This window comes from Apteryx mantelli, chromosome 9, assembly GCF_036417845.1.
Source record: "Apteryx mantelli isolate bAptMan1 chromosome 9, bAptMan1.hap1, whole genome shotgun sequence".
NCBI classification, from domain to species: Eukaryota; Metazoa; Chordata; class Aves; order Apterygiformes; family Apterygidae; genus Apteryx; species Apteryx mantelli.
The window spans coordinates 14,489,627-14,515,786 of NC_089986.1; the positions used below are offsets into that span (position 1 = coordinate 14,489,627).

The 26,160-nt window shown below is 45.3% G+C and overlaps 1 protein-coding gene across 1 annotated transcript; it reads right to left on the reverse strand.

Annotated features, from left to right (window-relative positions):
- Positions 1-5,342: 5,342 nt before the first annotated feature.
- Positions 5,343-9,953, reverse strand: GMNC (geminin coiled-coil domain containing). The gene is made up of 5 exons (XM_067302177.1): positions 9,858-9,953; positions 9,264-9,420; positions 9,071-9,156; positions 7,505-7,621; positions 5,343-5,990 (listed from the first exon to the last, which is right to left on the reverse strand). The coding sequence occupies exons 1-5, from the start codon at positions 9,951-9,953 to the stop codon at positions 5,343-5,345; spliced, it is 1,104 nt and encodes a 367-aa protein (XP_067158278.1).
- Positions 9,954-26,160: the final 16,207 nt, after the last annotated feature.

Here is a 26,160-nt window from a genome sequence, read left to right on the forward strand (position 1 = left end):
ACCTGTAAACTATGTCAATTATGTTTACCAAAGATGCCGCTCTGTGCACTGGATCTCTTCCCTTGGTTCCTTAGTCACAGTCATATCATCATGCACAGATTACCTCAAGATATGAAAGAAAGCTCACGTTTCTGAACAGCGACAGTCATGGGTGACCCGGGCCGGCAGCCGCGGCGGGAGAGCGCACTTCCCGCGGGCAGCGGCGCGGCGCTTCAGCACCCTGGACAGCTCCGGAGCGGCGGGGCTGGCCGCGCAGCTGGGCGGACCGGCACAGCTGGGCAGAGCACCGCACAGCTGGGCGGGCGTGAAGAGCTGGGGGATTCCTGCACAGCTGGGCGGCATTGCTGCCCAGCCAGTCAGGGATGGAACAGCTGGGGCCTCGATGCACAGCGGGCATGCCCTGGCACAGCTGAGGCCCCTGTGACAAAGCTGGATAGGCACTAGCACAGCTGGGGTCTATCCGCACTGCCTGTGACATTGCCTCGAGCACACAGCTGCACAGGAAAAGGCATGGCTACTGCAAGTGCAGCACAGCTGCTCAGGCACAGCTGGGGCCTCTGCAGGACAGTGGGAGGGCATCAGCACAGCTGGGGCCTCACACTATTGGGCATGGCCTGATTGTCTGTCCATGCAATAACACATCTGGTGCCTTTTCTGCACACCTGCGGATGCACTAGCACAGTTGAGGCCTCAGCTGGACAGCTGCATCCAGACTGGTACAGTTGGGCTGATGCCAGCCTACCAGGGCCATCAGCTGCACAGCTGGGCATGCAGCAGCACTGCTGGGCACCCTCCAGAGCAGCTGGGCCCTTGGTTGCACAGCTGCACATGCTACAGAACAGCTGGGAATCAACTGTCCTTGACTGCACAGCTGGGCCAGCAATAATTCAGCTGAGACATCCCTCCCTGAGTGGGTGCTTGTGCTTGTATGCAATTTCCATCCTCTGGAGAGAGCTTTACATGCTAGGCATTGTGCTGTACAGTTTGAGCAATAGCTTCAATGTTTAATAGATATCTAAGTGGGTAGTTGTTAAGTGGGCAGTTGAGAAGAGAGTTTTGCCACAGCTAGATGTTATTTCAAGTTTTATTAGACATAACTTAATGAAAATAGTAAAATTGACTCTTACATATAATTATAACCTTTTTCAATCACACACAAAAATCATAAACATCAACATATTAAGCGTTAAATTAGCTTCCATTTCTATTAGCTCATATTTCTAAAAACATGGATTGTTTTAAAATGTGCAGGTGTACACATTACATTCACATAAAGTAAACAAACTTCAAATAAAAAAATAAACCAAATATGTTAATGTAAGATGGATATTTACAGACAATGAAGTTCGCCATTGCCCAAAGGTCCTCCCAGTGCCTCTGGGCCGTTCAAGTCATACTTCCCCATCCCAGAGGTATATGGGCCTAATGCTCCTCCTTGGCAAGAGGGAACTTCTCATACAGTTTGCAGCAGCAAGAGTCATGTTTTCTCTTCAAATTGCTATGAACTGGTCCAGTGTTGGAACCAACAGAAGCCAAAGTACAGAGATTAAGTGCATTACCAGAGGCAACATCAGAACCCAGAACTTTGCCCCCTGCTCCTCTATTCTAGATGCCTGTCTTGCTTTTGAAGTTACAGGGACAGGCTCATCAGCATAAAGCTGCAACCCTCCTCATCTCTGTTATCTCCTGACTGCCTAGTTGTGATGGCTGTGTAAAGCACTGGTTTATATTTCCACTTTTTGATTTCATTCCTATCGATCTCTAGCTGTCTCTGTGGCATTACATCACACTCTCCATGAGTAGCAGTGTGGGTCTAGCTCTGTTTCAGCACTGGGAATGGAGACAAAAAGGACACACAGGAGGCAAAAAACCTAAACCAGGACTGAACATCCATCTCAAAGCCCACTTCAGGCTCTGTATGGACAAGACCTACTCTCTCATGTCTCCGCAGACCAAGGAACTGTGATGCTTTGGCTTTCTTGTGGCAGTAGGAGCAACATTTAACCAAAGAAAGAGTTTGGTCATTGGGACTTCTCTTCAGTGAGAAGTGTACCAGTGATTTCAGTGGGAGTATTACTATTTTATAGAGAAACAGAAAAGCAGAGTTGTCCCAGTCCTTGCCTTAGGGCTGACTTGCTTGCTGTGGATTGGTGTTAGAGAAAAAGCAGCTTGTTTGTACTGTTGTTCATAACTCAGGAAATATTTGTTCAAATTATGCTAACATTCCTAAGGAAAACAGTCCCTTTTCTTTTTATTAGAAATGATTACTGTCAGGGAAAAAAAAAATTCCCCCTAAATGTTTGCTTTGGAAACTTTTTTGGTTTCCTCTCCAGCATGCTCCCTCCATCACAGCAATCAGCAGCATTGTTCACATGGAGCAGATTGCAGAGTCCTTTGCTCAAGCAGTCTAAAGCAGAATTTTAAGTTTGCATGTCCAAGGCAGAGACACCAGTCAGCTGACAGGAGCAGCACCATGGGAACCTCTGCCCAAATGAGCTCTAGTAGGCCATGCTTGGACAGAAATCCCTGCCACAAAATTCAACACTTCCGTGTTGAGTAAAACTCAGGAACCCACAAGAAGAAGAGTTTACATTTAGGTAAATTATTCATCAAACAGTTCACTTATAGATACACTTTATTTGCCAAGAGAGAAGAGGGCCAGTCATCCCTCTCCAAAAGGGTGGCAAAGGTTCAAGTGCCTATTAGGTTCGCTGATACCCTACTTTGAGGTTGTACCAAAGATATGACTGCCTTGTGCCAGCTCTCCACAGAAGGAGATGTTATCACATGCAGTGATCTAAAAATGTTGAAAGGAAGTTTCAAAGAGGGAGAACGATTTTCTCTCTTTATAAAGAAACAAAACATGATTTAATATTTGTTGACAGGGCTAAAAATATATTTGTAACTGCTGCTGACTCCATAATATCAACATACATAAGCAATAGCATTCAATAGCATTGGAATACGTAGAGAGATCTTTCTCTGCTTATGTTTTACTGCTACTTTAAAGATGTGGCATATAGAGCTGTAGCGGATGTAATCCTCTAGTCGCACTGTCTATTTATTTCCTGCATACTGTCCATCCCACATCATTACACACTCCCATCACATACTTATGTTAAAGATGGGCATTTCCTATGCTCTGTATTACCATATGCTACAATAAGAACTTCAGTAATAAGAGCATTTTCTTCAATCTACCCTTTATAGTAGGTCAAGAGAATGTTAACAGAAAAGAAATGACTTGAAAAAGAAATGAGTTGTTTGTAGGACAGTTTTTTTTTTTCCAGCTTTCATTTAAAAGTAGAAAAGTGCTATAGATACATTGGTCTTTTCTGACCAATTTTCTTCAGGTGGCCGCAACAAAACCCCCAACAAACTGTTGTACTTATTCCATGTTCATTGTTTTTGTTGTTTTTTTTTTTTTTAATCCAGGACAATAATGCCTGCAAAAAATGCTTTCAAATTGCCTATTCTGAAAGTCTGTCCTATCACTTTAAAGGTACTGCCCAGATATGTGAAGTTGTTTGTTTATTTAAAAGTTTTCTCAGCAATGACTATGGCTCCTAATGGACAATCCCAAATATTTCAATTCTAAGGCACAAGAGGCTATTTAGAAGATATTTTTATCCTCTAAAAATAAAAGAATAGCTAGTTTTCTACAGAAAAATAAGCAACTCGAAAGAAATCTCACATACGTTTATTTTTATTTATGTGAGTGATTCCTTAATGTCACTGGGACCATTCTGAAAGAAAGAACAACCAAATAACTCCCTTTATTTCTATAACTTAGGCATCAAACTACTGTAAAGTAGAAAACAAAGGTAACACAAAACATTACTGGTGAGCTTACTTCATGTCAGTTGACTTCATATTATTAGTAGTGTTACTAACAGCTCTGCACACTGCTAGAGCAGAGATTTTAAAGCATTCTTGAGACAGTGATGATCTTAGCTTTGGGACACCACTGACAGCCTGACAGGGATATAGCCAAGGAAGAGCTGGCATTTAAGACTGTGGTTCCCAATTAACCACTGTAATCACTAAGTGATACTGCTTCCCCAAACCGGGAGAAACGTTTCCCAGAGGAAGCATGCAGGGAGGTAAATAGGAAGTAGCTCTGACCTGCTTATATTAATAGGAACACCTGGAGCACGAAACAGGGCTAATGAGCCAACAAATCTTTGTATGATCCCAGAGATCAGGACAAAGAGGTCAAGAAGTTGTTCCCTGGAAAGCAAATCTCCAGTTTCACATGTGCAGCTCTTGATGTTGCAAAAAGCCCCACTGAAGCCACAGAAACTGCTTGTGTAGCCAAGAGTAGCTCCCTTTTACAAGGGCTTCCAGCATCAGGCAAGTGAACATGGAAGAAAATCCATTGAGAGGCTGATGGTATGCTACAGGTGAAAGGAATGAATACTTTGCAGAAGAGAGAAGTGCACTCAGTGTATGTTATCCAAGCATGAGAAAACTCCTGTCACTAATATATTGGGCTACGGCCTTGGCTGGTGATGGCAGTGTCATTATTTCACTTTACAGACTCTCCAGGTCTAGTTCCTGTTCTATAGCTAGAATGGGTGAGAAAAAGGGCTCAAACTTTTTAAATTCCATTTATCTGACAGTTAAAATACTTTTAAAACATAATGTAGTAAACACATTAGTCTCTTAATCACAGCAAAAGAAAATCCCCTAAATTTGCTGAATTACTTGTAACTAAGTAGCCTCCAGGCAATAGAAGCAAATCCTGTTTATTTTGAGGCATCATCAAAAAATGATGGCTCCACATGACTGCAGGTAGGTCAGCCTGGTGTAGCTCATTAACAGATACCATGGTTGCCTTAATCCAAGGCAATCTATGTAGCCAAGACAGACCCAAATCACTTAGGAACTGCTGATCCTCAGCCACTGACCTATGCCTTCTTTGTCATCTGTGGCCATCTGCGATAGAGGTGATATTTTCAAACTGTATTCCCAAAATCCCTTCCATTTTGGTTCATGTGGAAGTGACTGTTGGTGCTGAAAGCAGTCCAGCTGGAAGCTACCAGTTGGCAAGAAATAGCTGATGATAGAAAAAACACGAAGCAAATAAAAGTAGGTCTCTCATCATAGGCACAAGAGAAATAGATCCAATTTGTACATCTGGCCCGAGACAGATACATATCCAAGTGCAATCTGGAGCTGCTCCTGTTAAAATCTAAGAGGGAGTGAGGAGCAGGTGGGTAAGAGAGTAGCATTTAACAGAGCCCAGAAGGGATATCTTTTCTGTTGCCTGAACTGGTCTCAAGCACAAGATGAACTGTCTGTCTTCTGTTTTCCTACAGCTGGCCCTTGAGGCAGGTGCCTTATTCAGCCTGCTTGGGCACCCAGGTGAATCTCCATCCTCCGTCATCATCTCTGCGCACAAAGGCTTGTCCTTGGTGGAAGCTGTGTGTTCTCACGTTGCGGTGAGGACTCAGAGATGTTGTGAAGGCCACTTCTGTTTTGTTAGGTGACAAGTCACTAGTCAGATAAGGCAACCCATAGGGTGGGAGGGAGGAAAGGCTTGGCATTGGTGAGGAGACACATGGTGCTGAAGAGAGCTGAGGAATGAAGCTAGAGTCCTCACTGCACGGATGGGCACCGCTGTTAGCTGGAGGCATCTGGCTGCAGCTATACGCTGCTGCTGCACCCTCGCTCTGGTCATAGTCTCTTGCTTCACCGGGGCTCAGGCAGTACGTGTCTTTTCCAAGGTCTGAGGACAAGGCACTGTAGTTAGCTGATAAGGATTCATCAATAGTGTTGATATCTTTTAATCCTAAAGTCTGCAAGACCCAGCTGTCCACAGTAGGACTGGCTTGCTCTTCACAGGCAGTGAATTCATTAAAGAGATTCCTTCTAGCTTTGGAGGCATGAGGAGTTTCCTGAGGAGCAAAGTAGTGGTCTTCTTTTAATCTCCTTTTGGTGTTTTTGATAACAGTACAGTTTTTCTGGCCATGGCAGGACAGCAGTTTCTATACAAAAAATGAGGTGGAGAGAGTAGATTAAAAGCTGATTCTCTACTTACTAGGAAGCAACATGTTTATGGTCTCAGATTTTAGATGGGCAAGATGGTTAGTATAAGATACTTTTCTTCCACTCTGTGCTCTTTTTTGCTCCTTAAACATACAGATATCACTAATCATTTTGTGTCTTTATAGCCTCTGCAACAACTTAGTCCCTGAGAGAGAAGAATTTGACAGTGACAATAAGGCCTTTGCCTTGATTGCATTCTCACTCAGTAAGGCGTGAAATGAGAGTTCCCACCTTGCTGTACAGCACTCCTCTGTGCTGATGCTGCCAGCAGCATTTGGCAGGTGAGTGGGGTTGGGGGCGGCATGTGGCAGTCTGACAAAGAGGGAAGATGTGAAAGTGAGTCACGCCAGGGCAGGTGAGATCCCAGCCAGGGAGCTCTTTGAGATGCAGCCAGTGGGGCTTTGAGCTCATGAATCCACCTCAGTTGCCCTTAGCCCAGGACCAGCGCCATTCAAACATCCAAGGGTGGGCAACAAATGGCAAGAGTAACAAGGAAACTCCCCGCGGACATCGTGAATTCAGTGCTCAGGCACCTCCCATGAGGTGTTCCACACTGGATTCTTCTCCACATCACATGGAGGGGTGGCCACCTCTCCCTGCTGTGCCCAATGAAGGAGACCCTCTTCCACTACCAGAAGCCAGATCTTGGCATGGGAGAAGATGTGCCACATTGTCAACAGGGAATAGGATGGAAAACGGAAGACCACTGTTTTTTTTAAGTATTTTTACTTCATGCCCATCCATAGAGGTAAGCAGATAATTAATAGTTTGTTTTCATTGGCAAGTCTAGAGTAGTAAACAGTGATTAAGTTGACAAGAAGAGAGAGCGAATCCAGATATCTTTTTTTTTTAAATATATTCATATTTAGTTTAACAGAGTTTTTCATCCAACTTAAAGTGCTTCATTTCAGATTTCACCTTTTAAAATAATATATAATACTTTTTAATTAATAAAAAAATGTAAAGATCAGTGTTCTAATAAATATGAATCAAAATGTACCCTTGGAAGATGTTACAACAAAATATATAAAAAAGAAAACACCCATAACATAAAAAAGGAAAAAAAAATTCATTATCAAAAGGCATAACTGACAAAACAGACAAATGCAAGAAACATTTTGGTATGTCCAAATTTGACCTTTTCACTGAAAAAAAAAAAAGAAAAAAGCTTTGGGTCAAATAATTTTACCTTGCTCTACTTCTAAATCAAACTTAGCCATGTGTGATGGTACTTGGGCTATACAGTCTCCACAGTTAAAACCCAATAGGATGTCATTCCTAAGGGAAACCATCATGTTAGATCATGATCAGCAATTTGGCAGCTCTGTAAAGTTAAAATAGCTCTCATACTGCATGTTTCTACATTCTTGGCTTTTCCATATATTTTAATGGCATGTACCTATTCAACCTGTTTCTTGTGCATATGTCTATACAACAGGTTTGAACACAATACCTTGGCTTTTTCTTCTAAACACTTAATCAGGGCAGAATTCAGGTATTGGCGGAGGTTATTATTTTCTTCGTGTAACCTAGCAAGTTCCTCTTCCTTCTGAAGCAAAGTATCTTGAAGCTGTGGAATAGAGATACTGATGAATAGATGTTGACTCTGTAACTTAATAGCAATTGCCCTATGGTACAGCCTGCTTGGATTTGATGATCTGGGTGTTTGCTTTGTGAATTCAACCCATCCCTTCAGGCCTCTTGTCTCTGTAAATCTAAGTGGCACGAATGTTCAGTTTTCACTTTTGACTTTCTTTATTCTTTAGCAAGTGTTTGAGACGGTTACTCCAAAAAAACTGTAACCACAGAATAATAACAGAACACAATTACAGGTAGCTCCGTAAGCAGCCAGAAACTGTCATGGGCATGACAGCAGCTGCCAGGTCTCCTTCCGGGTGGCAGTAAGGTTCCCCTTGCATCGCTCTCTTTCCAGTGTACAGTTGGCTGGTGGGCAAAGGGAGAAGGAAGGAGCTGAAGACTAACAATTTATGTGGTTAGGGTGCAGAAGGAAGATCCTACTGTCATTCTTTATATTTCAGTGGCACTCAGGGATCCCTTCAGTCCTTGACTGAAGAGTGGAGATAAGCTGTGGTCCCAAGAGATGAACCAGTGGTTTTTGATTTGCAAACTGCTAACAGTTTTTCATGGGAAGTCTCAAATACCCATATATTAGCATAGAGGCTTTTGCCTGCTGATCACAGCTCTGGAGACTGCTTTAGGAGGACAAAGAACCTTCTGCCAAGGACCCCAGGCATCCACTAACCACAGGCTGAAAACCACTGATCTAAACAGTTGAGACAGAGTCAAAGAAAGAAGCGCACTGACATCTGGAACTGGGGTCCAGTCCCATAGAACTTGAAGTTAGTAAGTAAGTTTCCATTGACTTCATTGTGTCAAAATAATACTCCAAGTGTTTGGTCAGGGTGATTTTTGGAAGATTCCTTCATCTAGGATTGTTCAGTGGTTCTCCTACTGCTTGATAAATTTTAACACCCAACTCTCAAAAAAAAAAAAAAAAAAAGAAAGAAAGAAAAAGAAAGGAAATAAAAGAGAAAATAAAGGAAAGGAAAGGAAACGATTGTTGGCCCAAACAGCTGATCCTCCATGTGAACAACTTTTCTCCTGTAGGTAATCCTAGTGGACTCAGGAGGACAAATACACAACGTGTTTTTAGTTAACAGCATGGCACTTTGCAACCTCAGAGTCTGAGGGACAGCCCATTGACACTCCTGCTCTTCTCTAGGACTGAGGCAACTGGCGTAATATGCTGTAGCTGGGGGGGAGACACGGATAGGAAGCTCCGCAACAGTCGTTCTAGCTTCATGACACACCACAGGGGACTGAAATATCTCAAATAAGGGACAAAGGGCATCCAAACAAAGCAGGTTACTGCTATTTCCCCCATCCGAGCGATAGACAGAAACGTGTCTGGGATTGATCCAGAGCGAGCAATGCCTGAGATGCGGTGCCAGGACGCGGCGGGGAGGAAGGCGAGGCGGCGCGGGGCGCGGCCCGTTACCTGCTTGTTCCTGTAGAGCTGGGAGGACAGCTGGTCTCCTCGCCACGCCGCATGCTGAGCACCAAACCCCGGGGCGCACGGCAGGCCTGGGCGAAACGCAGACCCGGGGGTTAGCAAGCAGCGAGAGGAGACCCAGGGCCGGGCCGGGCGGGCCCCGACGGCGGCGGCGGCGGCGGCGGCGGAGCGCACTTACCCGGCGGCCGAGCCTCCTGCCGGCCCTCGCTGTGCTGCGGCGGCTCGGCGGCGCAGACGGCGACCCAGGTCTCCTTGGAAACCCCGGCGGGGGCGGACCAGGGGCAGGCGCAGCCCGGGCCCGCGGCGAAGTCCGGCTCCGGGCACGGCACGGTGCTCTGCGGAGGCAAGGGGCCGTGGCGGGGGGGCGCCGGGCGGCCGGGGCCCCCCGCGCCCGGGCTGAGCAGGCCCCGAGGGGAGGCGGTGTCAGCCCGGCTCCGGCCCGCCGCCCGGGCGCATCCCGCCCAGGCGCATCCCGGCGCTGCTCCAGCCGCCGGGCTGCTCCCTGCTCCGCGGGGAAGCGCCCCCCGCACCCCCACCCCGGCCCCGGCCCCGGTCCCGGCCGGCCGGGGTTTGCCCATCCCGGCAGCAGGTGCCTGGCGCGGAGGAGCCCGCGGCCCCGGCCGCCCCTGCGAGGCGCTGCCCGCCCCCGGGGGCGCTCCCAGCCCCGCCGCGGGCGCCCGCCCGGGACCGGCGCCTCCCCGCACCGCACCGCACCGCTCCGCGCCGCTCGCCCCTGCCGCCTCCTCTGAGCACCGGGCGGGGACTTCCCCACTGCAGCCCGGTGCACGCAGCAGAGGGGCTCCAGGAAGAGGTATGCCACGAAGGTGGCTTCGTTTCCTGAAGTCCCTGAGGAAACACTACGGTCCATAGCGTGTTTAAGATGAAGAGAGGACCCCAGGCTGTCCTTGGCCAGTGCATTCCTCCCATGCTGAGGGCTTGGTTCAGCTCTAAGGCTGCACAAAGTCAGCAGAGTCACGTCCAGGCTGCTTGCTGTCTGCAGTTTTGTAGGAGTCCCAGCTTGCAAAGTAGCAAAGCCTGGGGTTGTCTCTGGAGTTATCCCTTTCCCTCCTCCAAATAAGCACAATCTGCAGCAGTCCTGAATCTCTGCAAGGCAACGGCACAGCCTGGAGCCTCGAGAAGGGAATCTACTCATCCATGGGAAGGCAGAGCAGCACAGCCTGCTTTTGCAGGTAGAGAGGAGCCCTCTTCCTTCCCCATCTTAAAGAGGGCACAAAACCTACAGCACACCCCCAGGGCAAAGAGTCCACCTTCTCCTTTTCTGCCTCCAGGTCGAGAGAAATGCAAATAGCACTTACCATGCTAGTGGCAGAATGAAATGCAGGTCTTAGGAGCACGTTTCTGTTAAAGCCCCAGCGAGGTTTAAATGGCTCTGAAGGAGGGGGAGAGGGGGGAGACCGGGGAGGCGAGTTTAATCTAAAGGAGCTCCCAGTGACGCCTCAGAGCTCTCCTGAAACCCAGCAATCTGATTTGGTGTAAAGCTGTCAAACTTGTGACGTGAATAAACAGCAAACTTGCTGAAATCAAAGTCATTCTGGCCCCACAAATCAACACAAGGAAGGAGGGAAAAGAAAAGAAGGAGAGAGAGAAAAAAAAGCCTCCACACACTTCAGGACAGCACTGAGCTGGCGTGTCTGAGTTTCACTCCAGGAAATGAGCAGGGATCCAGGGAAGCATCCCACATGTTCAGAGCAGGGCTGTTGGTGTTGCTGGTGAGTTTTGTTTTGTTTTGTTTTAAAGCCTTGTTTGCAGTTGTAAAATCCAACAGGAAGAAGCAAGTTCGCCCAACATGCCTGGCTCAGGGAGTGGGTTTTTCCACTCCTTTCCAGGAGTGTGTTGAAGCAAACATGATTCAGGGCAGTTCTGAAGAAGAAAGTGTAGATTTCAGAACAGTGCAGTCTGCAAATGACAACTTCCAGCAAATGGCTTATTTTATTGGGAATTAGTTTGTTATCAGACCCCAACTTTCCAGGAGAAGATCTCATGATATAAATGAGGTGCGAATGGAGTAAGATTTACCACCACGCAGGGTAATATAGCAAGAGCCATATGTATGCATGTGAAAGACAGAAAGATTGTCTGTATATACAGGCAATTTAACTCAGATCAGATTTCCAAGGTAATTAAAATCCGTAGATAGGCTTAAGATTTTTCCAGGAAAAAGATCAAACCAAAAAAAAAACCCTCTTCACTGACGGTCTGTCTTTGCATAGTGTAAGGAATGGTGCGAATAAGGCTAACAGCAGAGCAGTTGTTCAGTCAGGATCCTGCCTCCTGCCATGGCAAGGTCTATTAAGAGAGGTAACCTGACCTGCCTGCGCACACAATCTGCAGCCAGCCAAGGGTAAGGCTGGGCCGAGGGCAGGCCAGGCTGGCATATGGGATGGTCTTTCATTTCCCCCCGGAGGATGCTCAGTGCTCTTACCCCATTAGCAACGCTCAGGGACAATAAAAACCAAGAAGGCCATTTGCCTTCCATTCTTTCTTACTGGCATGTTTTCCTAGGTCACTGCCCAAGGTAAACTCGCAGCCATGCCAAATTAAATCAATGCCTTCTCCCGCCTTGACTTCTGTTTTTCTTCAAGGGAGATATTTTATATACGGCTTGTGCTGCATATCCCCGCCATACCCAGCTTTCGGTTGGCTGGTTAAAGCAGCTTTCCTAAACCCCTAGCTCTGCACACCACACTAAATAACTGCAGCAATAACCCACATTGTTTGGGTGCCAACCCCTCTTCTGCATGCCTGAGGGTGCTGGTGGCATCTGCTGGCTAATGGGAAGCACAAGTGCCACAAAACGCTTCCAGCAAGCGCCCAGGCCCTGGAGCCGCCCTCCTTGGTCGTGTTTATTCCCCTTTCCCGGCCCTCTCCGCGCCTCGGGAGGGCTCCCGGGGGTGATACGGGGCGCAGCAGCTCCCTCCGCCCGGGGAGGGCCGGCCCTGGCGCCGCAGCCGGGCAGGTCAGCGGCACCCCCGCTGCGGAAGGGCCCGGGGCAAACGGGCAGGGCCAGCGCAGGCCCCGGCCGCGGGGCTGCCCTGAGCCCGGGGCCGGCGCGCAGCCCTCACAGGGGCCGGGCGGCGAGGCGGGCAGCGCCGGGGCCGGGCTGGAGGGGGGCGGCAGGGCCCGGGGCAGCGCCCTGCGAGGCGCGGGAGCCCCGCGGGGCCCGTGCGGGCGCGGCAGCGCCTCCGGACGCCGCGGCTTCGGCCTAGGGCCGCCCGAGACAGCGGCCATGTTGGGGCTGCCCCGCGGGGAGGCGCGGGAGCGCCAGCCCCGGCCATTGGGGGAGCTGGACGGCTGGAGCGACGTCATCACCCCGCGCCCACGCCCGCCTTGGGGGGGAAATGGCGGTTGGCGGGGCCGCCCCTGCTTCCCGCCCTGCTGCTGGGCCCAGGCCGTCCCGCCCGCCTGCCCGGGGCACAGCTGCCTCCCCCGGCTTCGTGCCTCCTCTCCTGGTCCCCCGGGGGAAGAGCCAGGCCGGCCCCGGGTGGGGTGGAGGCAGGCATGGAGAAGTCCCCAGTGGGGGAGCCAGGCTGTCTGAGGTGCCCTCCTTATATTGCCCTTGGTCTCTACAGCTGGTCCGTGTGGGGACAGAGAGGGGAAATCTAGGTGTCTGAAAGGAGGGTCAGGCCACAGCTGAGAGCGGGCAGAAAATGTCTCCTTCCTACTTCATGGAGGTGGGCATGTGGTGAGGTGCTGCCTGCTCCCAACCACTCCTACACAGGGCCCTTCGCCTGGCGCAATGCTCATCGCTCAAAATCTGCTTCCCCTTGGCAGAGCTCTGAATGCTTAGGCATGCTGTTTGCCTCCTGAGAAGTGGTGGCAGGAGGAGGGGTGCAATTTTCGTGTGAAAAACAGGTATGAAGATAGCTTGTAGTCATCCCGCTGGTACACCAGCTCTGTGGAAGGCAGTGTGCTGGTTTGGTTTCTGGCAGTGCTTTGCTTTCTGAGTTTGCCTAATTAATTTTGACTCCATGTACCATGGTTTCCATGCTTGGGAGTGAAGGATGATGCATGGGTAAAAGGCCCCCAGATCAGAGCTCAAGACTCTCATAGATTTTGGGAGATAACTTTTGGGTGACTTTCTGTCAAGGAAAGGCAAATGCTGTTGGTGTAAGAGAAAAAGCTAATTTTGCCAAATGGGGCATGGATGTCACATGATGATGATAGAAGAGCTTTGAATCATAATAGCAGTACCACATCCATATATAGGTTAAAACAGCAAGAAGTAACAATCATTTGGTAATTAATCCTTTTCCTGCTGATCTGAGGAGGCTGCTCTCAGACCTCTTGCTTGTTGAAGTTAGTGTTCCACTTCTTTGGTTGGAAGTCAAGTTCAGGGATGAAATGTTTCTTTGAAGATGATAATGTTGCTGTTGGATTCAGTGGAGGTAGGATTTCACTCTGAGTTTCATAGCTGCTTATCCCTAAAGTTTTAAGAACACACTAGCATATATTCATGTGTGTAACTCCCATGTGTTCTTGCCTGTGGCTCTATTATTGGTACTGTTTTCTTCTGCACACTCTCTGTTTTTTCTTGTTTAAATGATAGTGATGGGGCTAATTCTGCTTAGATTTTTCTGTTTTAATTTATTTTATATAGAAATGGCCAAAAAGTTGTGTTTGGACTATTGTGAACTGGTTTCCAGTTGGAATTCTACACAGAAGAAAAAGAACAATAAATTTTAAGGACACAACTATTGAATCAGAGTAATGTTAAAAATATTTACAAATGGTTTAAGTCAAATTTTATACCAGATTTATGCCAGTGTAAGCATATTATTTTTTCATTTAAACACCTGTTTAGGGTGTCTTGCCCTACCCCAAATCCTCTTCATTTATTCTGTCATATTGTTGCTATGCTGCTCCTTATCCCTCCTGAGGATGGCTAGTAGATCAGAAGTAAAATAAAGGCTTACTTAATATCTCCAGGTATTAGCCCTATAATCAGGTACGCACAGGTATCTGGCATTTCCATGCATCTTTGCTGACATTTGTGAGGTAAAGGTGTGATTAACTAAGCCTGATGAGACTGATGTGCAAGAATATTCCTGAATGCAAATTTCTGCAGATATAGGTTCTCCTTGTTCTCTGATCAGTCTTCCTCCTGGAACACAGGACTAAAAGGCACTTCCCAAATCCAATCCCCTGCTGTTGTGACTTTCTTAAACTTCCCAATCTCCCTCTTAAAACTAATTAGGTTATTTTCCTTATGTTATTCCCACTGTGAGGCTGCTTCATACCCTCTGAGCTCTGATGGCTAGACACTTTCTAGTTTCCACTCTGAATGCATTCATAGCGGCTATAATCCCTTTTGTCCTTGTGCCAACATTTTGCTTTAGTTTAGACAGTTCTTCTCCCTCTACAGTGTTTATCCTTGATGTCTTTGCAGAGTGCTGTCACATCTTGTCTTTTCTGTTGTTTTTTAGATCAAATCAGGTTTATTTAGAATCATCCCATAACATAAACGCTATGGGGACCCATCTCGGAGACTATTCTAGCTGACGTTATCTTGTTTTTCAAATGGATGACCAAAATTACTCAGTTTGTCAGGTGCTGCACTGATGCTTTAGAGAAAAGCACTGGCATGTCTTTATCTCTTTTATCTCTTCCTGGTATGTTTTAGGGTAATGCTTACCTTTTCCATCCCTTTCTCACACCAGTGACCAGTTTTGAAATCACTATCAGCTGTCAGCAAATACACCTGTAGACCTCATTTCCTCTAAAATACAATTAATCAAAGAGAGCCATTGGGCTCTGGCTCTTCTGCTTTGGTAGAGTCTAGTATTGGGGAGTTTCATTAATATTTGGAAGCGAACAAACAAAAAAAAGATGACTTTAAGACTTAAAAAATTTAAAGAATTCTTCTGGGTTTACCCACAGTTTCTCAGAGCTATGGCTGTGAGTCAGTGGATAGAGGCTATACTACCCAGATGTGATTCTTGCAGTGGCATCAGCACATTCTTCTGATTTGAAATAAAGGCACACAGTGAATTTAGATGTAGTGTGATTGTGTTTCTATGTTTTCTGGTGCGCACTGGATAAAACTGATTCTTGACCTGATCCTCAGAAGTGAATTTGGTATTACTAGTGCTTAATTTGCTGTGATCAGAAAAGGGTTGGTTTTCCTAAGGAAATACGTTGTGTTTTAGCAGCAACATGGAAAAGGATAGTGGATTATAATGATACAGAAATGTAATTGCTATAGTGGATATTATTTGATGGATTTGTGTGTGGTAATGTGTACACTTAAAGAAGGTAATGAAAAGCCAAAAGAATTTCTAACATTTTCAGTTAATCTTGATTGGCTTTGAAACTCTATGGATTTTTAGAAAGTATCTCAAAGTGCTTAAGGTGCTGGAATGTTATATTCCCCCAGATTTGCAGTTGTCTTTCACATTTGTCCTCTGAATAATGACAATACAAGGAACTTGTTATCTCCCTATTCAGGCAGTAAGATAAGATTTTGGAGAGAGATTCCTTATTGGGCACAATGAATTCTGAAGTGGAATATCAAGTTCTTATAAAAAGTTCTTATAAAAATAGAGTTCCCTAGATTTGCAGTAATGCTTCAGATTTACCTGAAGGGGAAAAAAATTTTTTTATATAGGGTGATGTCCTTTTTATGTATGAAAATATCCTTGCAGATGAAATATGTTTAATAATATGATTGGTATGGATGTGTGCCATGTGCTGTGTGCAGAACTGTTCACCTATCTGTTATAAGCCCTGCTCTGTTAACAGCTAATTGGTAGTAGACCTGGGCACTGCTTATGCGTCTTCAAATCTGGGTTCTCTCCTATGGATGTGACTGGTGTTGCACAGGGGACAGAGGATCCCTGCTTCAGAGAGTGAAGTTAAGTAAGCTAAACCGTGAGTAACAACTTAAAATGGCCTAGGACTAGAAGGAACTTCTGGGTCATCTTGTCCTTCTCCTGCTTTAGTTAGGCAGACAGTTTTTCAATGCCGTCCCTCCAGTGCTTTATCTTGTGAGACCAGTACTGCTGCTCACTCCTTTGAAAGTTCAAAATATTATTCTAGTTTCTGGTCTAAATTTATTTGTGGAGATTTGTTCTTGTGCCATTTTTGGACTTTAACTTACATTGTTCTCTTTCATCCTGTGTGTTTGCCATCCTGATGCTCTTATAAATAACAATGCATGCTGTTTTTATCTGGTTTTGTGCAATGACTTTTCCATTTTCCTGGTCATCCAAGAAGCATTTATGCATCTCTTTGGCAGGCTCATGGGGTCTCCTGAAAACCAAAGGTGGGAACCTGTTGCTATTGCCAATCAGATTGGAGTGCAGCAGAGGAGTATGTTCTACTCCTGGATCTGATGTTATACAGTTCTATAGCAACATCTGTTTTGAGGCTTCAGACAAGCTCCTAAGAAAATCTATTGTCTTTCTAGAGCCTTTAGCAGGTTAATAAAAATTGAAGTAAGTTCTCGTGTGTTACCAATTTACAGTATAGACCCAAGTCAGTCCTTGCATCTCTGTGTTTCAGTTCCTTATCTGTCAAACAGGAGTGGTGTGTCTGCTTAGATTTTATGTTTGTAAAATTGTAAATGTATTCTTGTATCCCTTAACAAAATGGTCCCTTTACTCTTGACTGTGGCCCCTGGGATCCACAAGCGCAACATGAATTTTGAACAGAAAATTTCTTTCACAAGTTTTGGGGAATATTGGATTGGAGTTTTAACACAAACCTTGATTTGCTTTTGGAACTGAAGCCTATTTTTAATCTGGCATCAGCAGCACACTACTCTCATGTTTACATTTCTCTATCCAGAGGTTACCACTGTACTGAGTTGCTGTGCTGCAGCTAAAAAACAAACCTTTCCATCACAGCAAGTCTGCGGTGTAAGCAGCTGCACTAAAGTAGCCCCATGGTTAAATAACAGATGATAAAAATAATTTCTGTTTCTCTGTATTGTGTTATGAGGCTTGGCCATCATGGTTTGTGTGAAATTGCTGAGTCTATGAAAGAAGGAATGTGAGCTGAAAAGCCATGTTTTTCTCCATGGTGTTTTCTATTGAAGTCAAACTATTCTGCAGGGAGATCTGCCAGAAGAGCTTGGCTCGTGGGTTTTGCCCGTAGTGGAATGACTTTCCACAGGACCAGAAGCAGAGTTCAGTGAAGCCTTATGTCTGATCAGCCACTGATGCCTGCATCTCCCCTCTTCATATCCTGGCCTCTGAGTTCATTTAAAGTGCACAGTGTTGCCAGTACCTATGTATTGGGCTTCACCTATTTAATACTGCTTTTCCTCTTGGCTAGTGCTCAGGAGTTAGCAGTCTGGCTCTCCTCCATCTCTCCTTGGGTGTAGGAGCTGGGTACTTTCCATTCTTGGCTGGTAGTTGGAAGGTTTGGCAGAGATTTCTGATCTGAGTAAATATATGTGAGGGCATCTCTTCATTGCTGAGCTGCATAGCGTCGCCTTCCTTAATCAATAATGAATGAAAGATCCCAGGAGACATGAAAATGTGTCGGGGGTCAGAAGGTGAAGGATGTTGTTGTCATGAGCTGAGAAAGATGTCAGGGCTTTTGTATGCACCATTCAAAGACTAAGTTAAAATGGTAAGTCACTGGGGAGGTATTCTGGTAAAACAGCTTTGTCCATATACATAAACTCTTCAGCTCCTAGTCCGTGCAGGTAGTGTTCCATGAACGGGTGATGAAAAAGAATTAGTTGGATGGTAATTCATCTAAAAGATTGGCAGAGGATTTTACAGGCTTACACCAAGCTGGCTGGAGACAATAATCTCTTTTCTCAAGGAATGCTGAGGTCCTGATGCCCAGCTCGTTGGAATGAAACCTGAATGCTTTTTAATTCTCTGTGAAAGATTTTTTTTCCTCTTTAGTTTTTGTTTTTAGGAGGGAACAAAATGTTTCATTGTGATTTTGTCAAAGATTTTGATATAATAGATTAAAAGAGTAAATGTCTTCTAAATCTCAAAGCCTTAAAAAAAAAAAAAAGGAGGATTCCGTTCAAAACGCATCAGAGCTGTTTTCTCCTCTGATTTTTTGCTGAAATTTCATTTTAGAGCAGAAGTTTACACACTTCAATAACAGTGTGGATTCCCTCACAGCTATGATGTGCACTGGAGAATTACTGCATTCAGGATTTTTTGGCCAGTTATGCTTTACACCATCCTGGAGGTGAAGGTGGGGGGGAGGCCTTTGCATCCCCTTGGCAGCCTTTTACTATGCCAAAGCCATGTAAAAAGGCCGCAGAGTGAATGAGAAATGAGAAATCTTTGGGTTTTTAGCTGCCCCTGGATGAGAGAGCAGGATTCCTCCATGCCTTACTGTAATTTTACACTTGTGCAATTCCAGTGCAAACTGTAATAGTACAGTACGAAAAGAAACAAAAAGTTAATCAAATGCAATAGGGCAGGCTTCAGTGAAGAGTCTTTTTCTCTTGGCTCCAGGTTCTTGTGTCCTAGTCTCCTGAAGTGATTGGAAGGAACAGAGACTTAAATGGTGGCTTTGGAGAGTTACCCAGCGGCTCCAGTGGGTTCTGTTTCATCTTCATTTTCTTGTTCTTTCTAGTCAGACAGAAATGAGACTTCTCGCCATTCACCGAATGCCCAATGACTGCTCTGTAATCTGTGGCCAGCACTGAAGCTCTGCAGCCTTCTGATATGAATCTTGGGACCCATGTTGGCTCTCTGAATTCTCTCTTAGAGATGGAAGTGTCCTGTTGTTTAAAAAGCAGCAGGTTCATGTGAAATGGACTAATTTAATCTGGGATGTTAATATTAGCTATTGGCCCAGAGCTTAGCTTTATAACTGGCATCCATCAATATGATAAATTGTCTTTTTGTGAAGAACCTTGAAGCATGAGAAGACTCATTCTCAGTCTGGTTCCAAAGACAGTGCTTTGAGCCCACCAAAAGTTGTAAAACATGTTGTCAGTGGAAGTGTCAGCCTTTCTCCATGAATCTGTGAGCTCTGTGTGTGCTACCCTTCAGTGTCATGCTTTTTTTCCCAGCATATCACCTTCCAAGTCTCTTGCTTCTTCCTCATTCAAGGGAATTTTTTTGGTCTAAGGATACTATACCTTACACTAAAAGTCTTCATAGGGCTTGTCTGGAAAGCGCAGCTGCTTCTCTGAAGCATAGCTTTTGGAAAATGAATCCTTGTATCTAGCAGCCTCTGTGAAGTTTCATTGCCCTCAGTCCTGTCTAGAGACTCATTTGTGTTTGTGGCATTTAGCTCCCTGAACACTTTGGCATAGGCAGCAGAAAACTCTTGCTGCCCATCACTGATTTTCTCCTTCCTACCTTTAACTATGCTACGCATTTCCAAAGCTTTTGGCTTCCTTCTCAGCGCTCTGCTAATGTGTCCTGGATGCTTGGTTTATCCCATGTGTGTGTCCCTCTATCTGTGTGGCTGCAAGATGGAACTGAGCTGTAAAATTTGGATAAGAACCCAAGTTACTGATGTTTTAGGAGTTTTGGATGTTGTTTTGTGATTCCTCAAATTTCAAGTGAGTTTGTGTTCAGTAATAGCACTAAGACCGATCTGTAATCTCCAGGGCCCAGGAGATATGAGTCTATACAAAAAAGAATGTGGGCATGCACACCTGATGCATCTTCTCCAGTTCAAAGTTGTGTGTTTAGAAGAAGCATCCTTTAAACAGAAAATGAGAAAGGCACAAAGGAGGTGTGGCTGCAGGGAACGAAATACTTCACTGGGAAGCTGAAAGGCACTAAGGTGCTAGTTTCTGGGTCTGCTGCTGACCTTCAGGATGGTCTTCAGTAGTTTGCTTTATCTCTTCATATACCAGTTTCCCCCAAATACAAGATGAGGAAAATGTTATTTTAGATGTTCTGACTGATGACAAGCCCTCTATAATAATTAGGTGCTGGTACTATTATTTCCAAGAAAAACACTGTTTATAGACATTTTTTCAAAGAAGTTGTTTGATAATGTGAGTTTGGAGGGATAGCTTATTGCTGAAAATGTTTTGGTTTTCATGCATTCCTGGAGGTCGGTGTTTTATAGGACTGCAGTGTTTGTACACTAGAGGGCTTCCTAGCATCCTTCCCTGTAGTCCCAAACATGCGGGTCAAGAATGTTGTTTAGGGAAGTAAATCGGGAGCCTTTGCTCAGGCTCTTACAATTGGATTTAAGTTTTGAAGGGGGTATTGAGCAATATAGAGGCACAAGGCTCAGCTCACCCTCCATCTCAGACAGGGCTGTATAAGAAAATTCTGATACTGCCAATTACAAAAGCTGGGAGAAAGGGTAGTTTATTTCTGTCTCTTTAAGAACTGCCTGGGAGCAGAGGCAATTACCTTTTATTTATTCACCGAGTACAAATATTGACCAGATTATTTCCCTTAGTAAGTCCAAGTCCATAGCTTTTTCAGAAACAGCTTGTATTCTTTTACCAGTATTTTTCAAATTCAAAGGAATTAGTTAATTTTGACTAATGACGTAAATCACATGATTGGTTTATTTACCTTTACTGGAGCAATGTTGCTATCAGCATGGCTTTTTTGGTATCAAAATGAAAAAAAAAAACAAACCTTTTTTGATACAAAATCAATAGTCTGCCTAAAGAGTTAAAATATTAAGTCAGCATCTCTGAATCTTGAGATAGACTGTAGAATAATTCTTTTCTGACATATTTTTGTTTTTAATTATTGGATATACTAAGGTTCAAATTTCCAAAGTTTTTTTTTTTTCCTGCACCTATGAGAGATTCTAAGCTGTGACTCTCATTTCTGCATCAACAGCTGTTCATGGGTTTTAACAGGTAAATATTTATTGTAAAATCCAAAACAGTGCTGGAAACAAGACACAAGAGTTTTCTCCTGGCCACTGGGCTATGAGGTTATTCTTGCTTTCTCTTTGCTGTAAAGAGTCTTGAATTCCTTTCTCCAAAGTCTCTTGCAGAGGATGTGGGGCATGCCTGTGTCTTTGTGACTAGGAACACTCCCGAATCTGTCAGTGTAGAAGGGATGAGCCTTAGTAACCAGCCAGGCAGCTTCTATAGATTGGGAAAAATCAGGAGACGGCAGCACTGTTTGTTGCCTTTTGTCATCTGGCATCTGTGTTTCAGAAGACCAGAGTCAGTCCTGCTGGGATCTTTGAAAGAAAGAGTTTAGGTATCTGTCCTTAGGAGTGAGAATGGGACTAGGGATCCAGAATGGCTGTTAGTGCTCCTTGCAGATATTTAAAGGGGAGAAGGAACCAGAATTGCATGTCATTTTAGAGACCACTCCTGCTGGGGTGTGTCAGGTTAGCTCTGAGATAGATAACCTGAGAGAGGCAGTGCCAATTCCTGCATCTGAATGGGGCAGAGGTGCTGGACTGTGAAGAGGAAAGTATTTCTAGGTATGCACAGGTACTTGGGAAACTTCTAGGGGCTTTCTGAAAGTGGAAAAAAAAGTGTGGTTGTGGAGTTGAAACTTTGCAAGATCAGGCCGCAGCTTTCAGGACTTTTCAGAACTACAGGCTAGACTTATGTCACATCCTGCCTACAGTCTTCTTTGGAGTTTGCCTGTGCCTCAGTTGCCATTCAGAGATGATTTGATTTCACAGGATTTGTGTGTGCATAGACACAGTAAAGAAGTGAGCTGACAAACCTGAGCAGCCCCATGGCAGAGGGGAAAAACAAAGTATCTTCTGTCAGTCCCAGGCCATGCCTTGTGGGTGACTTACCTCAAAAAGAAGCCTCGCCATTGCTGCTTTGGCAATGGAGGTGAGGGAGAGTAGATTGAAATGGAGAGAACAGCCTGCTAGCAAGTGAAGCCGGTTTGACTTGCAAAGGAAGCTAGAGCAGTCAGGGCAATAGAAGATCTTTTTCAGAGGAGGGAGTTTGACTATAGGAGGCAGCAAGAAAACAGGTGGGATAAGCACAGCTGTGAAACAGCTTGCGAAGGCTGCTGAAGGGCCAGGAGGGGCCGAGAAGAGAGTCTGTAGCAGAGAGAGCGGAAATGGGGGGAAAAGAATTCCTTCGTTGCTGCATCTTCACAGGCCCCATCAGTCCTGAGAGGACGACAGCGCTTCCTCTGGCTTAGGGCAATTACCTCTTCAAGTGCATCTAATCAAATGAAAGTTTCTAATGAGAGCACTGCTAACACAGACTCTGGTTCAGTTAAACCTCCAGTGTAGGAAGGATGCTTATACTAGAGGTCAGCTACAGGCATTTATGCGTTTAGTTGTGGGTGGTATTCAGGTTGCCTGAGTTTAAGTATCTAAGTTAGGAGATTTGTCTTCCTGTGAGGAAGCTCTATAGCCTGTGGAGGTGTGATGACTCTAGGACAGGCTCCTAATTCAAGTGCTTTTAATCACTTTCTAGAAATGTCCAGCACTCTCCACTGTCCTTAGGGAGTCAGGCTTAGCATCTTGAATTCCCAGCGCCAGGCGATATGACTATTGCCACGTGCTTTCCCAAATCAGGGACAGAATCTGATATCAATGAACTGAAAGCACAGGAGTTGTGCTGGGTGTAACATACCTAGGTCTTGCCCACCACTGAGCCTCTTGTAACTTGTTCTTTTCATTCATATTAAAAAAAACAAAAAACAAACACACAAGTATTTTTCCTCTTTAAAGAGAAAAAGGAAATAAAGATGCATCCAAAGTTTGATACCAAGCTTTAAAAAAAAAAAAAAAAAAAATCCAGTGTGACAGCATCTCCTGAGGTTCAGACTGAAGCAGTGAGCACGGGTGGCTGCTGTGCGGTCTGCTGGAAACCGGGTTGTTTGCAAGCCATGCCCCTACTTGCTCAAGTACGAAATTGAACACAGTGTTGTGGGCAGCACACTCACCTCAAGATGGTGTTTCCAGACGGTCTGTCTCACCCCGGTGCTGTTGGCTCTAGTTCCTCTTTGACTACTATCTAGAGTATTACTTAACAATATGTTTGGCTTAAAAACAATTATATCACTGGGTCCCCCCTTCAGTGTGTAACAAGAGACCTTTGACCACAGCACTGGGGAATAAGGAACAGAATGGCATTGGAAGTTAATGTGCTGCCAACAGCCAGCCTTGCAGCAATGGTTTAAGCGGGGCCATCCCTGTAAACTGTCATTCAGCAGACTTTCTTTGAGTTGACCTGCTAGGATTTTTCCCTTTCCTCCCACCCCTTCCTCTTCTCTTTCTTTCTTTCTTTTTATTCTTTTCCTCAAGTCTCTTTTGATTTCATGCTGGCTTTTTAAATTGAGGATAAACGTAATTCACCTCACAATGCCGCAGCTGGAATGAAATATGGCTGGTCGCCTGTGTGGAGGGGAGGGGTCTGTGCTGGCTGGGGGTGGCTCATTGGATCTCCTAAGGCCAGTACGGCCTCTCGCTGGTTTATTGATGGTGCCTCTAGTGACAAAGTGAGAAGTTAACTAATTATGAACATATGGTTCATCTCCTGCTTGACTCAGCAGACACCTTGTTAGCTTGGAGCTGGCTAGGTGTTCAGAAGGAGGAGAAGAAGAAAGTTTTGGGTGGAAGGTGTGGCCCAAAGTCCCACTATCAAGCCAGAGGGAGACTTGATTGATCCTAATCTATCCTTTTTGTTAGGAGGCAGCATGCTGCTGTCAGGAACAGCTTGGTAATAACAGATTTGTGGCCTCTAAGTCCTTGTGGTTATAGTCAGCACGTGACACTCAGTCGGCTTCTTGCATGCTCTGTGCTTAATTGGTCTCAATGGTGGGGTCTGAAATGAGATGGTAGTTCAAGGTGCAACACATGCTATACCTGAAATTGCAGCCTGTGAGCTGCCGCACAGATGTCAGCTTTTTACCAGCGGGCTTACCACGGAGGAACCAGAGGGCCTGTAGAGAAAGGGACAAGGGATGTCTGAGAGGACCCTGCAGCTTTTCACTGCTTAGTATGGAATTAATTAGAGGAAAATTTAGAGAGAGAACGAGTGGGAGAGGAACACAGATGCACAGAACTTGTTAGGAAGTTCGTCAAGGTGGTTTGCGGTTTTGTCTGCACTGAGTGGTCAGCATGCATAGCCTGGACACAGGAGAGTGTTCAATGGGAATTAATACCAGCTAAGGGGGGAGGAGGGTGTCTCTTTCTGTCCATCTGTTGGCCTTTCATACGTGAGTTAGCCTATGCCATAGGATTAAAAACACAATGTAGTTGGTGACTTTTTTTTCATGGTTGTGCATGGTCTCCAGGAAGAGTAGGCCTATTGCTGCCTGGACTATAGTGAGTTTAAAACAATTTTAGTGTTCTCATAGTTTGCTTAACTGGAAATGCTGAGCATTGAAGGGCAGCAGTTTCAATATTAGGCAGCAGAAAGATCTCCAGGGATGAATATTTTGACATAGCCAACAAACAGGTTATTTATCACTGTCTAGGCAAAGCAGAAGCGGGCAATGAAGGCTAACTGTATACTGGGCTGCATTAGCAAAGGCAGAGCCAACAGGTTGATAGAGACGGTTAGTCCCCTCTGCTAGGCACTAGTGAAGCTGTATCTGGAATACTGTGTCTGGTTTGGTGCCCCCCACCCCCAGTACAAGAGAGATATCAATAAATGGGAGAATCTAGCAGAGGGCCACTAAGATGGTCAGGAGGCTGGTGCACGTGATGTGTGAGGGGCAGCTGAGGGAGCTGCGTTTGCTTAGCTTGGAGAAGAGAGGACTAAGGGAGTCTAATTGCAATTTTCCATTGCCTAAAGGGTATAGAGAAGACAGAGACGGTCTCTCCTCAGAGGAAGGATGAAGCAGTGATCACATGTTGTGAAAAGTGAAATTCCAACCAGAAATGAGTTTAAAAATAATAATAATAATAATAATAAAAGATAAAGGTGGTTGAATGCTGGAGCAGGGGCTAGAGGGTCTGTGGAATCTCCATCCTTGGAGGTTTTCATAATTTGACTGGACCAGGCCCTGAGCAACCTGATCTAAATCTGAAATTTGATCCTTCTCTGATTTGAGGGTGAGATTCCCAGCAATCCCAAGGTCTGTTCCAATCTTATTTTCTTCTATGATTATGTGAGTTACTGCTTATCTAAGATCTGGATTCTTGCTCAGATCAAGATGCGGCTGAAGCAAACCCTGCATTATGGGACGAAGTGTCAAGGCTTACGTTCTGTTATGCACTGCTGTGCTGGCTGGCTCATGGCTAGAGCTCTGGTCTCATACCATGATGCACACAACAATTATCATTGTCATTCTTATTATGTAATGAGACCGAACAGTTAATTAGCAGGTACAGACAGTCTGTTCACAACAGTTTGGAATATAATTCACCCAGTTATAGGAATAACTTTTCTTAGTAGAGGCTGCAGTTCAAGCTGTGGTTAGATAGTTATAGCAGAAATGTCTGTGGCACTAAGTAAGTGACTGTCCCTCAGCTATTTCTTATTGCCTCTGGCAAGAGGATGCTACAGCTGCAGGTGAATTGGGGAACAGAATGTGAGAGGTCCCTGAGCTGTTTCAATGTGAGCTCATGCTGCTGCTGAAGGTGATTTGAGCTCACCTGGCAGACTGCTGCAGGTTGGAAGCACCCATGTGATTTGTACTACAGACTTGGGATGCTGAGATGTTAATCTCTAACTGTCATCTAGAGGAGGTGGAGGGGTAAATTCTCAAACTATCAGAGCTGCTTTCACAATGAATTTCTGACCACAGCCTTGTTTTGTATTTGTCTGTAGGGACCTTCTCTGCCTGAAGGTTTTGCCTGTTGTTGTAACCAAATAACAATAGTTACTTATTATTGAGATCAATATGTCAGCATCTCTGTTATGATATATATTAGGCAAAGAACTGGTATTAAATGTTCAGGCTTAAATTCTCAATAAATTCTCACTTATACCACTGTAAGCGGGGGAGAGATCTGAGGGAAATAGCACTTCAGCCTGACATAACACCTCTTTAGAGTATCTGCATGGTGCAAAGCAACCTTGGAGGAAATAACCAGGATTGCATGCTTCCCTGTTTTTCTTAGAATCCATCTCCCTTCTGTTCCTTATCCAGAAAAGTAGCATGGGACGGTGGAGACCTTCACAGGGCAGTGTCAGCATTCTTCACTATGAATGCGGCCACTGGCTATGGTTTGTGACAAGTGCAGGTTATTTCAAAAGATCAGAC

Excerpts from the sequence above, each read along its gene's own strand:
- GMNC (XM_067302177.1), bottom strand. The coding sequence starts at position 9,953 with ATGGACCGTAGTGTTTCCTCAGGGACTTCAGGAAACGAAGCCACCTTC. Across the intron at positions 9,157-9,263 it reads GCAGGAGGCTCGGCCGCCGG|GCCTGCCGTGCGCCCCGGGG; the intron begins GTAAGTGCGCTC and ends CGTTTCGCCCAG. Across the intron at positions 5,991-7,504 it reads GTTTAGAAGAAAAAGCCAAG|AAACTGCTGTCCTGCCATGG; the intron begins GTATTGTGTTCA and ends TTTTTTGTATAG.